Source organism: Monodelphis domestica, chromosome 3, assembly GCF_027887165.1.
Source record: "Monodelphis domestica isolate mMonDom1 chromosome 3, mMonDom1.pri, whole genome shotgun sequence".
NCBI lineage: Eukaryota > Metazoa > Chordata > Mammalia > Didelphimorphia > Didelphidae > Monodelphis > Monodelphis domestica.
In genome coordinates, this window is record NC_077229.1 from 401,922,322 (window position 1) to 401,934,767 (window position 12,446).

General features: G+C 35.6%; 1 protein-coding gene across 1 annotated transcript in view; it reads right to left on the minus strand.

The window, feature by feature from the left end:
• Positions 1 to 525: 525 nt before the first annotated feature.
• The window catches only part of RPRD1A (regulation of nuclear pre-mRNA domain containing 1A), a 90,190-nt gene continuing 78,269 nt past the window's right edge, over positions 526 to 12,446 (minus strand). Inside the window, exon 7 of the mRNA XM_001362745.4 lies at positions 526 to 5,452. Within this exon, the coding sequence (XP_001362782.1) occupies positions 5,303 to 5,452 (150 nt within the window). The 3' untranslated portion in view covers positions 526 to 5,302. The remainder of the gene's footprint in view (positions 5,453 to 12,446) is intronic.

Consider the following 12,446-nt stretch of genomic DNA (forward strand, 5'->3'; position numbering starts at 1 on the left):
GAGCCAGGCCTGGAGATAGGAGGTCCTGGGTTCAAATCTGGCCTCACAACACCTCCTTCCTATGTGACCCTGCCTGGGGAAGTCACTTAACTCCCAGTGCCTAGTCCTTACCACTCTTCTGCCTTGGAACCAATACTCAGTATTGATTCTAAGACAGAAAGTTAGGGTTGAAAAAACCCAACCTCATCATCGGTGGATTCATCAATAGTATAAGTAAAGAATATGGGAGAAGAGAAGATGGGGTTGGGATGGACAGAAGCATTGCCTTTCACTATTGCCTAATGGATTGTGAACTTCTAATGACCACCACTATTATGCATAACCCCAGAATAGTTTGGATAGGGTAACGGAACTCATGCACTTCACTGTTTATAGTTATGAGTCTCTTTCAGGGCCAACTCAAGAATGATTCTTTAGCAAACCTTGAGTACCAATAGCCTCCCAGCACCACTTGCTCTACAAAACCAAAAACACACAAAATCCACACCCCGGCTTAGAAAACCTTTCCCTCAAATCACCGGCACATTTATTTTAAAAAATGTAATTTTATTAAGAACATTGTATATTGCATTCAAATGCAGTTATGACAGTCAAGTTAAGTAAAGGCAAAGAATTCATCCTCAGATGTTATTGCTTTAGAACAGGCAAAACATCCCATTTTTTACAGCACACAATTTGTTATTGGCTTAAGACAGTATGTCAAACATTTAATTTTCTATAAATGTATTTTAAACCAATAAATAATATACAATGTCTGTCCACTGTAGCAATAGGCTTCCATCTTAATGAGGTTTGGATCTAATGTAGCAATTCTGACATCTGAAGCAGTGAAAATGAGGCTCTATAAGAGGACTTACCACAGTATTAAGAGTGTCACCTGTAGGCTCTGTAGAGTCACTTATCAAAAGATGTTCTTTCATCCTAATGGTACTTTTGACCAGAAAATACAAAAAAGATGATGTATCATTTTAAAAGAATCAGCCAATTAGAGCTTATGATTTTTTCTTCTCTACCAAGGTTTCTTTAAGAAGTTTGATCCCAAAAGTGAGACCTAGTTTCTAAACTGTACTAATTACTATTATATCCTCTCTTTTAAAAAGAGTCCAGGTGACAAAGTCAAGGCTTGGTGTTGGATCTTAAGAGAGATGCCTCTTCCTCAAACCTCATCCCCAGATTCAAGAAATGTTGAGAAGAGGAGTCATCAGGGGAACTGTGCTCAGGAGGGAGGACAAGATTATTCCACAGCAGAGGCACCAGCTGGAAAAGCTTTGCCTGAGTGGTGAGGTATTATGGCAGAACAAGACTGATATTCTCTTACCACTCCCTTTCAGACTCCCAGGTAGTGTTATTACTGCTTCCCAACAGCTAGGAGGCAACTGGATACCTGCTAGGATAACCAGACTCACCAGGTCCTTGAAGTTTTTTTCTCTAAAGCTTTTAAGAATATAAGTCAAAACACACTTTATTCTTTCCCCCCACCTCATTTTAGGTTCTATAATTTTCTTGTCTTTTGAAAGGCTTGGCAAAATTAGAGGTGGCTTAAATGGCAAGATGGAAAGAGAAATGCTCAAGACCTGGAATCAATGTCTGCCCCTTAAAAATTCTTATTTTTTAGGCAAATACTAAGACTACTAGCTGTTGATGACTTGAAATTAAGTATCTGTAGTAGACATCACCTCCAAATAACCTCTATTTCTTGGGCAAATGGAATCACCAAAAAACTTCCCATGTGACATTCCATAGCCCTAAAGGGAGAGACATTGCTGTGTTCTAACACTATATCTTCAAAAAGGAGTTCTTACTGACTTCTTATATATAGATGCTTTCCCCTGAGCAGTTGCAGGGCAAGGACTTCTAGTTACAAGCCTCAGTTTAAAGATATACCATTAATATGACTATATATTAAGGACTGGGAGGTGTGGGAAAAGGCAAGGAAAAAGGGAAGATGTCCTTGATTCCTTAGCACTATTGCTAATCACAAGTTCTTACTTTTCCTTTTTAAAAAAATATCAGGTCACTATTGTTAAAATACAAGAAAGCATTTGCCAACATTAAAATTCATATCTAAGCCAGTAGTACATTTTGAACAAATGAAAACATTTTTACTGAACCCTCTTAATAAATAACAGACTAAACAATGGAGTATTTTTTGTACACAATAATTTTAAGAGGAAAAAAATTCTTCTAAAACAAAAATCACTGTTTTTTAGTAAATACAAAGGAGGCTAAAAAAGTTGAAAATATGGTAAGATACAAACTTTGATGTTTACATAAGATGAATTGTGAAAGTACATCAGTCTCTTCTGTTCTTTCCAAGATGTCTTTAAGAAGTTTTCTAAAGAAGATTAATTTACCCAATATGCTTATCAATCTTCTTTATAACCCAAATTTTGTTGAAAATATTTTAGTTTTTATCCCCCCCATTATGTTCCTTCACCTAATGGTATTTTGGGACTCGAAAATCCAAAAGGGATGGTTTACCATTTTAAAAGAGTTAGCCAATTAGAGCTTCTGATTTTTTTTTTTCTTCTCTACAGAGGCTTCTTAGAAAAGCTTGATCCCAAAACTAAGACCTCATTCCTAAACTGTACTAATTATTGCTATACTCTCTTTTAGGATGTGTCTTCCTCTCCCAAAATTCTACAAGTACAGCTACACTGGGGTTAATTAAATACATTAGGTCTCCAGGCAGTTTCTGCGGGCTAGTCTGAGAACTTAAACATTTAAGCATCATTTCTATGAGGAAAAAAAAAATCACCCTAGTTCAGTCCTTCATCACCTCTCACCTAGACCACTGCAATAGCCACAACAACAGAAATGGATTTCAGATTTCCCCTTCTTCTAGCCTTCCTTCACAGAGCTGCCAAAATGACCTTCCCAAATCACATGTGACCACACCACTCCCAAGCTCAAAAGCCTTCACAAGCTATTGCCTCTAGGATGAACTACAATCCTCTAATCTTGGCATTTAAAGCCACACACATGGTAGCTTTCAACACACTTTTCCAGGTTTGTATCACAGGCCCTTCACACACTCTGTGTTTCAATTAAACTGGACTATTTGCTATTCCCTAAATTTGACATTCTATTTCCCATTTCCATGATTGTGCAGAGGCAGTCCTCACAATTTGGAATGCACTCACTCCTCACTGGTGTGTTTGCCTCCCTCACTGTCATCAAGGTCTAACTTATTATTTTCTCCTCCTCTTCAAATGTTTATGCGTGTTTGTGCATCCCCTTCTATAGCATATAAGTTCCTTGAAGGCAGGGACTGTTCTCTCATCTGTTTTTATAGCCCCAGTGCCTTGCACATAGTAGGTATTTATAAATTCTAAGATTAGAAAGGAAGACCTAAACAAAACAAACCCTCAGAATTTTGGAATATACAGTATTTGTTAATGAGGAGCTTCCTATATTTGTTTATGTGCTTGGGAAAGCTCAGATTGTACCAGTATAATTTCCAGTCATGCATTTACTGCATGAAAAATGGAATTATTCTAACTTTCTTCACAGATCTTACAAAAATGCACTTCATGAAGTTTTCTCACTATTAAGATATTTTTCCATAGTTGTACCTTAGAAAATAAATATTCTCCTTCTATTATACATGCACGCTATCTATGAATATGACTAATACTGAAAAAGAAATATTTACACTGAAGACACTGAGACTATAGAAACTTTTTGGTTTCTAAGATGTAAAAGGAGATGATAATTTATTGTCTATGCTAGGTTATATATACTTACAACGGAAATGAAAATGTCTAATCTGCAAAGCAATGCACAAAATGAAAAATTTCCATCATTTATTGACAATGTCATGAACAATTATACTAAAATGGCTATTACCTGGTACAAACCCATTGCTAAAAATGCACTTTTAAAAGAAAGCATGGGATCCAATAGCTTTAACACACAGTGTTATGAATAAAAGGAAAGAAAAACCACATTTGTTTAGGTAACTGAGTATATGCAAAGTATACCAGATCTACCCTGTAGCATTGCTTTTTATTCAAAAACTTTGAGGGGACATTAAAAGCGTTCCAGGTTACTGCACAGAACACTACAACTCATCTACAGTGTTCTATTTGTTAGGATTGTTTGGATATTGGAGCTAAAAATGAGACTAAAGCTTTTAAAGGATTTATAGCCAGGAAAGACACAAAATCTATTTTTATAGTGCAGTTGATTTTAGAGATTGCTTCACATTAATGAGATCAACTATACTTAAGATAAAGCACAAATTTATCTCCATAGAAAGGAGATAAAGATTTATACCTTATGAAATTAGTGCCAGAATCAAGAATATCTCAAGGGGTCAATTCTTTAAATTGGTGAATTCCTACAAAGCATTTCAAAGTTTGTTTATTCAAATAATTATAAATGGTGGTATATCCAATGTATATAACCAATTAAACATGCTTTGTTTTTCCTACATTGAGATGGTGAATTAAGATAAACACAGTTATGCTTTTAAATAGGCAATAAGCTAATTAGACTCTTTCTTCTATTGTCCCACTGACTATAAATGCAACGCTGATGTGCTCAGGGACACAGTGAGTTGGGGTGATAATTGAAGTCTATTCTGGGATACTCTTGACTTGTTTCCATAGTCTTGTAATACTAAATAAGTTTTCAGTAAATTCAGAAAAATTACTCTCTTGCTGGGTTAAGTACTACCCTTAGAATGTGAATGTCCTCATCTGACTCTCAAATAAATTTCCATTTCCGTGTGTATTTAGTCAAAAACATTGAGAGATACAGACAGAAGACATTTTGATTGATAGACTAGGTTAAGCTTAACCTTAATCTGTCAACTTTAAGTCCTCTTTAACCATCAAATCCCTATCATATATGAGAATAATGTCCCAACCTCCTGATTAGTTCTTCTCCTGAAGAAATTACATATTATACAGTGATTAGATATTGAAGTTACATTCACATATTAATGAAGAAACATAAAGAGGAACCTTCAAAATTACATAAAGAAAAATAGAGAGGTTTCAGTTTCTCACAGGGCCTTGGATCAAAAAATATATAAAAGGATCTTTTTAAAATAATCACTTCTTTGCGAACATATTAACACATAGATGTCAATTTTTAAATTGTCATGTTAACTTGCCAATAAAATAGGAAAAAACCCAACATTTTAAATATTTTTTATAATTTTTTTTTGTATTTTGTTGGGGATATCTGTGTTAGTGTCATTTTCTCAACAATGTACAAAAATAATACTACGAGACTATCCACTTAACCTATCTTCAGCTCTTGGAAAATCCTGAGGCCCTGGAAAAAGTTGTCATCAATCCTCACTGTAGATGTCTCCAGCAAATGGAAGATGTACATGGCTGCCTGTGACATTGGGCAACCGAGACAAATCTGGCAGGTTCTGGATTCGAGACCTGAGTTCTTTTCGAACCTGGGATACTCTGGCTAACTTGCGCTTGTATTCCTGTAATGAAATAACTTTGAATTAGCATTTGTTGAGGTTACGAATACTAACTTAGCTATGGTACCTTATACAAAATATTATATAAGTGATGCACCCCATGAAACTTGCAGAATGAATGAACAGTAATAATACAATTTGGCTTCTGAGGATGGCCAATCAGGACCATAAGGAAAAGTAGAGCTTTATAACTATGATTAACCACATGAATTTAGATGCAATTAAATCAGTACTAATGTTCCTATCATGTGAAGGACGTGGAGATTATAATATATCAGTATATCTAACATCAATACACAAAGACTTCATCTTATGGAGTACTTTTAGAAATTAAAATTTTATAGGTGCCCTTATCAGATAGATAAGATGGATAAAACATCTGTTTATCAGGTTAAAAATGTATTTCCTCTCATTTTTAAAGCTGTGAACAGATGACTATAGTCCTTAAACAACAAACTATGCTGACATACACAACAGATGTTCACATTATTTGAATGACCCTTACCTTACAACCAATCTATGAAGTAGTTTAGTTAGTGTCTTAGAAATGAGTCAACTGGGCAGGTTGACTGTACACCTCATTTAATTCTACCAAAGCCTCTTAAAGAAAAACCGTTAGATCTTACAGAACCCATGAAAGGTAGTACCGGTTCCTGAGAATTCTGGCTTCATTCTAAGCAGTAAAAAAAGAGACTTGGGTCTAAGTCACCCAGTGAGTCATGCCAAACCTCTAAATGATAAAGAAACAAGGTCTGAGCTTAAAGGGGAAGCAAGGGGGCTATAATGCTCATGATTGATTGGGAGATTTTTGCTATGGAATTTAGGGAAGAGAAAGATGAATGAATCAGAGGGTAACCGTATAAAAACTTTTGGATCTGCCATCTACAGACTGGTACATTTATCAAACTAGATAACATAGGGTAGTAACAATGGAGGAAAAAGTAATAATGGTGAAGAGTAGTTCCTAGGAGACAAAAATAAAATTCATGGCCTTAGATGTCTAGGTACAAATAAAAAAAGTATAGAAAACAAACAAGGTAAAATAGAAATTCTAATGCAAGGAGGCAAATTTGACTTTGTAAGTTAACACTGAGATTTGGGTGAGAGAAGTCCCATGACTGGAAGATGGTTCTAGAAGGATATAACTTATTTTAAAAGAACTGAATACTCATACAAGGAAATCCAGGAGCCAGAAATATTTCTAATAATTTCTGCATGAATCTAAAAGGGCATTATGAATCTTAAAGAACTGAATTACAAATTAACTCATGAACTTATTTTTTAAAAGTTGGGAACTGCTGATATCTTCCACTAGTGTAATTTAGGATTATAGAAGGTTCTAACTGCTAATCCTGACATACAGTGTAAGACAAGTTCTCCAAAGAGAGGGAACAATCTAATCCACTAAACTTAAAAGGAATATTAGCATTCTAAGATCACATTGAAGAGCAGATAAGTCAGTATCTGGGATTGTGACCCTAAAAAGCTTAACTCAAAGACGTGTATCAGACACTCAACTAGTCCAATGAAAATTATTGACAAAATACTAGAATAGCAAACAATGTCAGTCAACTATATTTAAACAGCTGAAAGTAAATATGATCACAACTAACAAAGAATATGTACTTCTTTTACAAAAGTATTATCCTTTCAAGGCCTCTCTTTTAATTTCCCAAGAGTAAATAGATAATGGACTGGGTCTATAATTGAATCAGAGGAGGAGAAAAGGCTAGATTGCTTTAGGGAAACTGCAAAGCCTTTTGATGACTCTAAGCTACCATCTGAAAAAAGTGCATCTACTATTAACATGAAAATTTCTCAGAGGGGCTCAGGCAAAGTAAAGGCAGAAACTTACCTGAGCTCTTTCAAATTACCTTTTGAACAAAATATAAAATAATCCTTCAAGATGTATAGTTCAAACTTGGCAGATTAAGGAAGGAATGTATGAAGATCTCCCAAATTCACCTTCAAACAACTATTAAGAACTCCTCAAAAGTGATAAATGTTGAAGGGGACATTGCAAAATTGAGACACTAATGCACTGTTGGTGATGTGAACTGATCTAACCATTCTGGAGGGCAATTTGGAACTATACCCAAAGAGCTATAAAACTGTACATATTCTTTGATCCAATTCCACTACTAGGTCTGTATCCTAAATAGATAATAAAAAAGGGGAAAGGACCCACTTGTACAAAAATATTTAAAGCTGTTCTTTTTGTGGTGGCAAAGAATTAGAAATTGAAGGGATGTCCATCAATCGGGAAATGGCTGAACAAATTTGTGGTACATATTGGTAATGGAATACTATTGTGCTATAAGAAATGATAAGCAAGATGATTTCAGAAAAAGCTGGAAAGATGTGCAGGAACTGATGAAGGGCAAAATAAACAGAACTGGGAGAACCTTGTACACAGTAAAAGCAATATTGGACGATGATTATCTGTGAAAACTTGGCTCCTCTCAGAAATGCAATGATCTAGGATAATTCTGAAAGACTTATGACAGGGAATGCTATCCACCTCCAGGGAAAGAACTGTTAAGAGTTGTCATTCACATTAGTATATTTTTGGTTTTATTTTGGGGTTTTGGATATGATGAGTGTGCTCTTACAATGACCAATATAGAAGTATGTTTACATGACAATAAAAAAGTGGAAAAAAAAACTCCTGAAAAATTCTGGAGCAGCAGGACCACTACCACCACCACCAACAAAAAACAATTCTCCAGCCAAAGACAATATAGAAGCTCAGAAGCAAATATTTGTCTCACTTGAGTAAGAGGAATGTGATCCAATGGCAGCATCCCCATAAACCATGATCAAACCTTACCCAAGAAAGCTGCCAGCAAAGCAAGACTCACACAGTCACCAATGGCAGAACCAACAAGAAGACAATGTAAAACAAATTATCTCTCCAAAGACAAAATAGAAGCGCAGCAGGAAAGGTCCACGTCACTGGGATTAGAGGACAGTACAATCAAGTTCAGGCAACCTCCTGGCAAGCCAGTAACAGACCTGACTATAGCAAGTCAAAAGCAAAGCTTCCATAAGCTCCTATACTCTATAGCCAAGCAATTCTTGCCCAGGCAAGAAATCAGGCCCATACAGCCCCTATACCAAACAGAGCCCCACCAAGCAGTAAAGCCCTCTGCAGGTCTTGTACCTGTGCAGACCAGCAAGCAGCCAGGCAACTGAGATCTCCCTGACCAATACAGACCCAAGAAAGCAAGGCCCACATAGCTTCCACACCCAGCACAGCCCCACAGGTGAGCAGATACAAACTCCAGATGTACTTCCATAGACAACCAAACCAACATGGCTCCACACCCAGCTCAACCTGGTCAGGCAGTCAGGCTACCCTTGTGCCAAAAATGCAGTATCATGAAAAATCATGAAAATAAAATATGTGAAATCATGAAAATAAAAGGAGTAATTAATAAAAATGAAAGTAAGAAAACCATTGAACTAATAAATAAGACTAGGAGCTGGTTTTCTTGGGGGCAGGGAAGCAATTAATAATTAAACTATTGGCTAATTTGATTCTTAGGAAGAAAATTAAATTACCAGCAGCATTAAAAATGAAAAGGGTGAACTCACCACCAATGAAGAGAAAATTAAAGTAATTATTAGAAAATATTTTGCCCAATTATATGCTAATCAATCCGACAATCTAAGAGAAAAGGATGAATATTTACAAAAATAATAAATGTCCAGATTAACAAAAGAGGAGATAGCATATTTAAATAATATTATCCAAGAAAAAAGAAATTCAACAAGCCATCAACAAGCTCCCTAAGAAAAAATCCCCAGGGCCAGAGGGATTAACAAATGAATTTTACAAAACATTTTTAAAACAATTAATTCTAACACTAAATAAATGATTTAGAAAAAATGAGAAAAGAAATAATCCTACCAAATTCCAATGACAGAAACATGGTGCTGATACCTAAACCAAGAAGAGAATACAGAAGGAAAAAAACTATAAACTGCTTTCCCTAATGAATACTGATACAAAAATGTTTTTAAATAGCAAGGAAATTATAGAAAAATATCAGAGATCATATACCATAACTAGGCAGGATCTATATCAGGAATGCAAGGTCAGTTCAATATTAGAAAAACTATCATAATACCGGACCATATCAATAACAAAACCAAGAGAAATCATGATCATATCAATAGATGAAGAAAAGGATTTTGACAAAATCCAACATCCATTCCTATTGAAAATACCAGAGGGAAAATAGACAAAGTACTGGTCAGTCTAATTAAAAAAAGGAAAGATGAAAAGCAAATTAACAGCATCAAAGATGAAAAGGGGGACATCACCTCCAATGAGGAGGAAATTAAGGCAATCATTAAAAACTACTTTGCCCAAGTATATGGCAATAAATATACCAATATAGGCCATATGGATGAATATTTACAAAAATATAAACTGCCTAGACTAACAGAAGAAGAAATAGAATTCTTAAATAATCCCACATCAGAAAAAGAAATCCAACAGACCATCAAAGAACTCCCTAAGAAAAAAATCCCCAGGGCCTGATGGATTCACCAGTGAATTCTATCAAACCTTCAAAGAACAGCTAATCCCAATACTATACAAACTATTTGACATAATAAGCAAAGAGGAAGTTCTACCAAATTTCTTTTATGACACAAACATGGTACTGATTCCAAAGCCAGGCAGGTCAAAAACAGAGAAAGAAAACTATAGACCAATCTCCCTAATGAATATAGATGCAAAAATCTTAAATAGAATACTAGCAAAAAGACTCCAGCAAGTGATCAGAAGGATCATTCACCATGATCAAGTAGGATTCATACCAGGGATGCAGGGCTGGTTCAACATTAGGAAAACTATCCACATAATTGACCACATCAACAAGCAAACCAACAAGAATCACATGATTATCTCAATAGATACAGAAAAAGCCTTTGATAAAATACAACACCCATTCCTACTAAAAACACTAGAAAGCATAGGAATAGAAGGGTCATTCCTAAAAAATAATAAACAGCATATATCTAAAACCATAAGCTAACATCATCTGCAATGGGGAAAAACTAGATACATTCCCAATAAGATCAGGAGTGAAACAAGGATGCCAATTACCACCTCTATTATTTGACATTGTACTAGAAACACTAGCAGTAGCAATTAGAGAAGAAAAAGAAATTGAAGGTGTTAAAATACGCAAGGAGTAGACCAAGTTATCACTCTTTGCGGATTATATGATGGTCTACTGAAAGAATCCTAGAGATTCAACCAAAAAGCTAGTCGAAATAATCAACAACTTTAGCAAAGATGCAGGATACAAAATAAACCCACATAAGTCATCAGCATTCCTATACATTTCCAACACAGCTCAGCAACAAGAATTAGAAAGAGAAATACCATTCAAAATCACCTTAGACAAAATAAAATACTTAGGAATCTATCTCCCAAGACAAACACAGGAACTATATGAACACAACTACAAAACACTCTCCACACAACTAAAACTAGACTTGAGCAATTGGAAAAACATTAACTGCTCATGGGTAGGAAGAGCCAATATAATAAAAATGACCATCCTACCCAAACTCATCTATCTATTTAGTGCCATACCCATGGAACTTCCAAAAAAATTTTTTTTACTGATTTAGAAAAAAACATAACAGAGTTCATTTGGAAGAACATAGGATCAAGGATATCCAGGGAAATAATGAAAAAAAAATACAAAGGAAGGGGGCCTTGCAGTCCCAGATCTCAAACTATATTATAAAGCAGTGGTCATCAAAACAATTTGGTACTGGCTAAGAGACAGAAAGGAGGATCAGTGGAATAGACTTGGGGTAAGTGACCTCAGCAAGACAGTATATGACAAACCCAAAGACCCCAGCTTTTGGGACCAAAATCCACTATTTGATAAAAACTACTGGGGAGATTGGAAGGTAGTGTGGGAGAGATTAGGCTTAGAGCAACACTTCACACCCTACACAAAGATAAACTCAGAATGGGTGAATGACTTGAACATAAAGAAGGAAACTATAAGTAAATTAGGTGAACACAGAATAATGTACATGTCAGACCTGTGGGAAGGGAAAGACTTTAAAACCAAGCAAGACTTGAAAGAGTCACAAAATGTAAAATAAATAATTTTGATTACATCAAGTTAAAAAGCTTTTGTACAAACAAAACCAATGTAACTAAAATCAGAAGGGAAGCAACAAATTGGGAAGCAATCTTCATAAAAACCTCTGACAAAGGTTTACTCAAATTTACAAAGAGCTAAATCAATTGTACAAAAAATCAAGCCATTCTCTAACTGATAAATGGGCAAGGGACATAAATAGGCAATTTTCAGATAAAGAACTAAAAACTATTAATAAGCACATGAAAAAGTGTTCTAAATCTCTTATAATCAGAGAGATGCAAATCAAAACAACTCTGAGGTACCACCTCACACCTAGAAGATTGGCTAACATGACAGCAAAGGAAAGTAATGAATGCTGGAGAGGATGTGGCAAAGTAAGGACATTAATTTGTTGCTGGTGGGGTTGTGAATTGATCCAACCATTCTGGAGGGCAATTTCGAACTATGCCCAAAGGATGCTAAAAGACTTTGACCCAGCCATAGCACTGCTGGGTTTGTACCCCAAAAAGATAATAAGGAAAAAGACTTGTACAAGAATATTCATAGCTGTGCTCTTTGAGGTGGCCAAAAATTGGAAAATGAGGGCATGCCCTTCAATTGGGGAATGGTTGAATAAATTGTGGTATATGTTGGTGATGGAATACTATTGTGCTCAAAGGAATAATAAAGTGGAGGAATTCCATGGAGACTGGAACAACCTCCAGGAAGTGATGCAGAGCAAGAGGAGCAGAACCAGGAAATCATCGTACACAGAGACTGATACACTGTGGTACAATCAAACGTAATGGAATTCTCCATTAATGTCAATGCAAGGTCCCTGAACAACCTGCTGGGATCTAGGAGAAAAAATACTA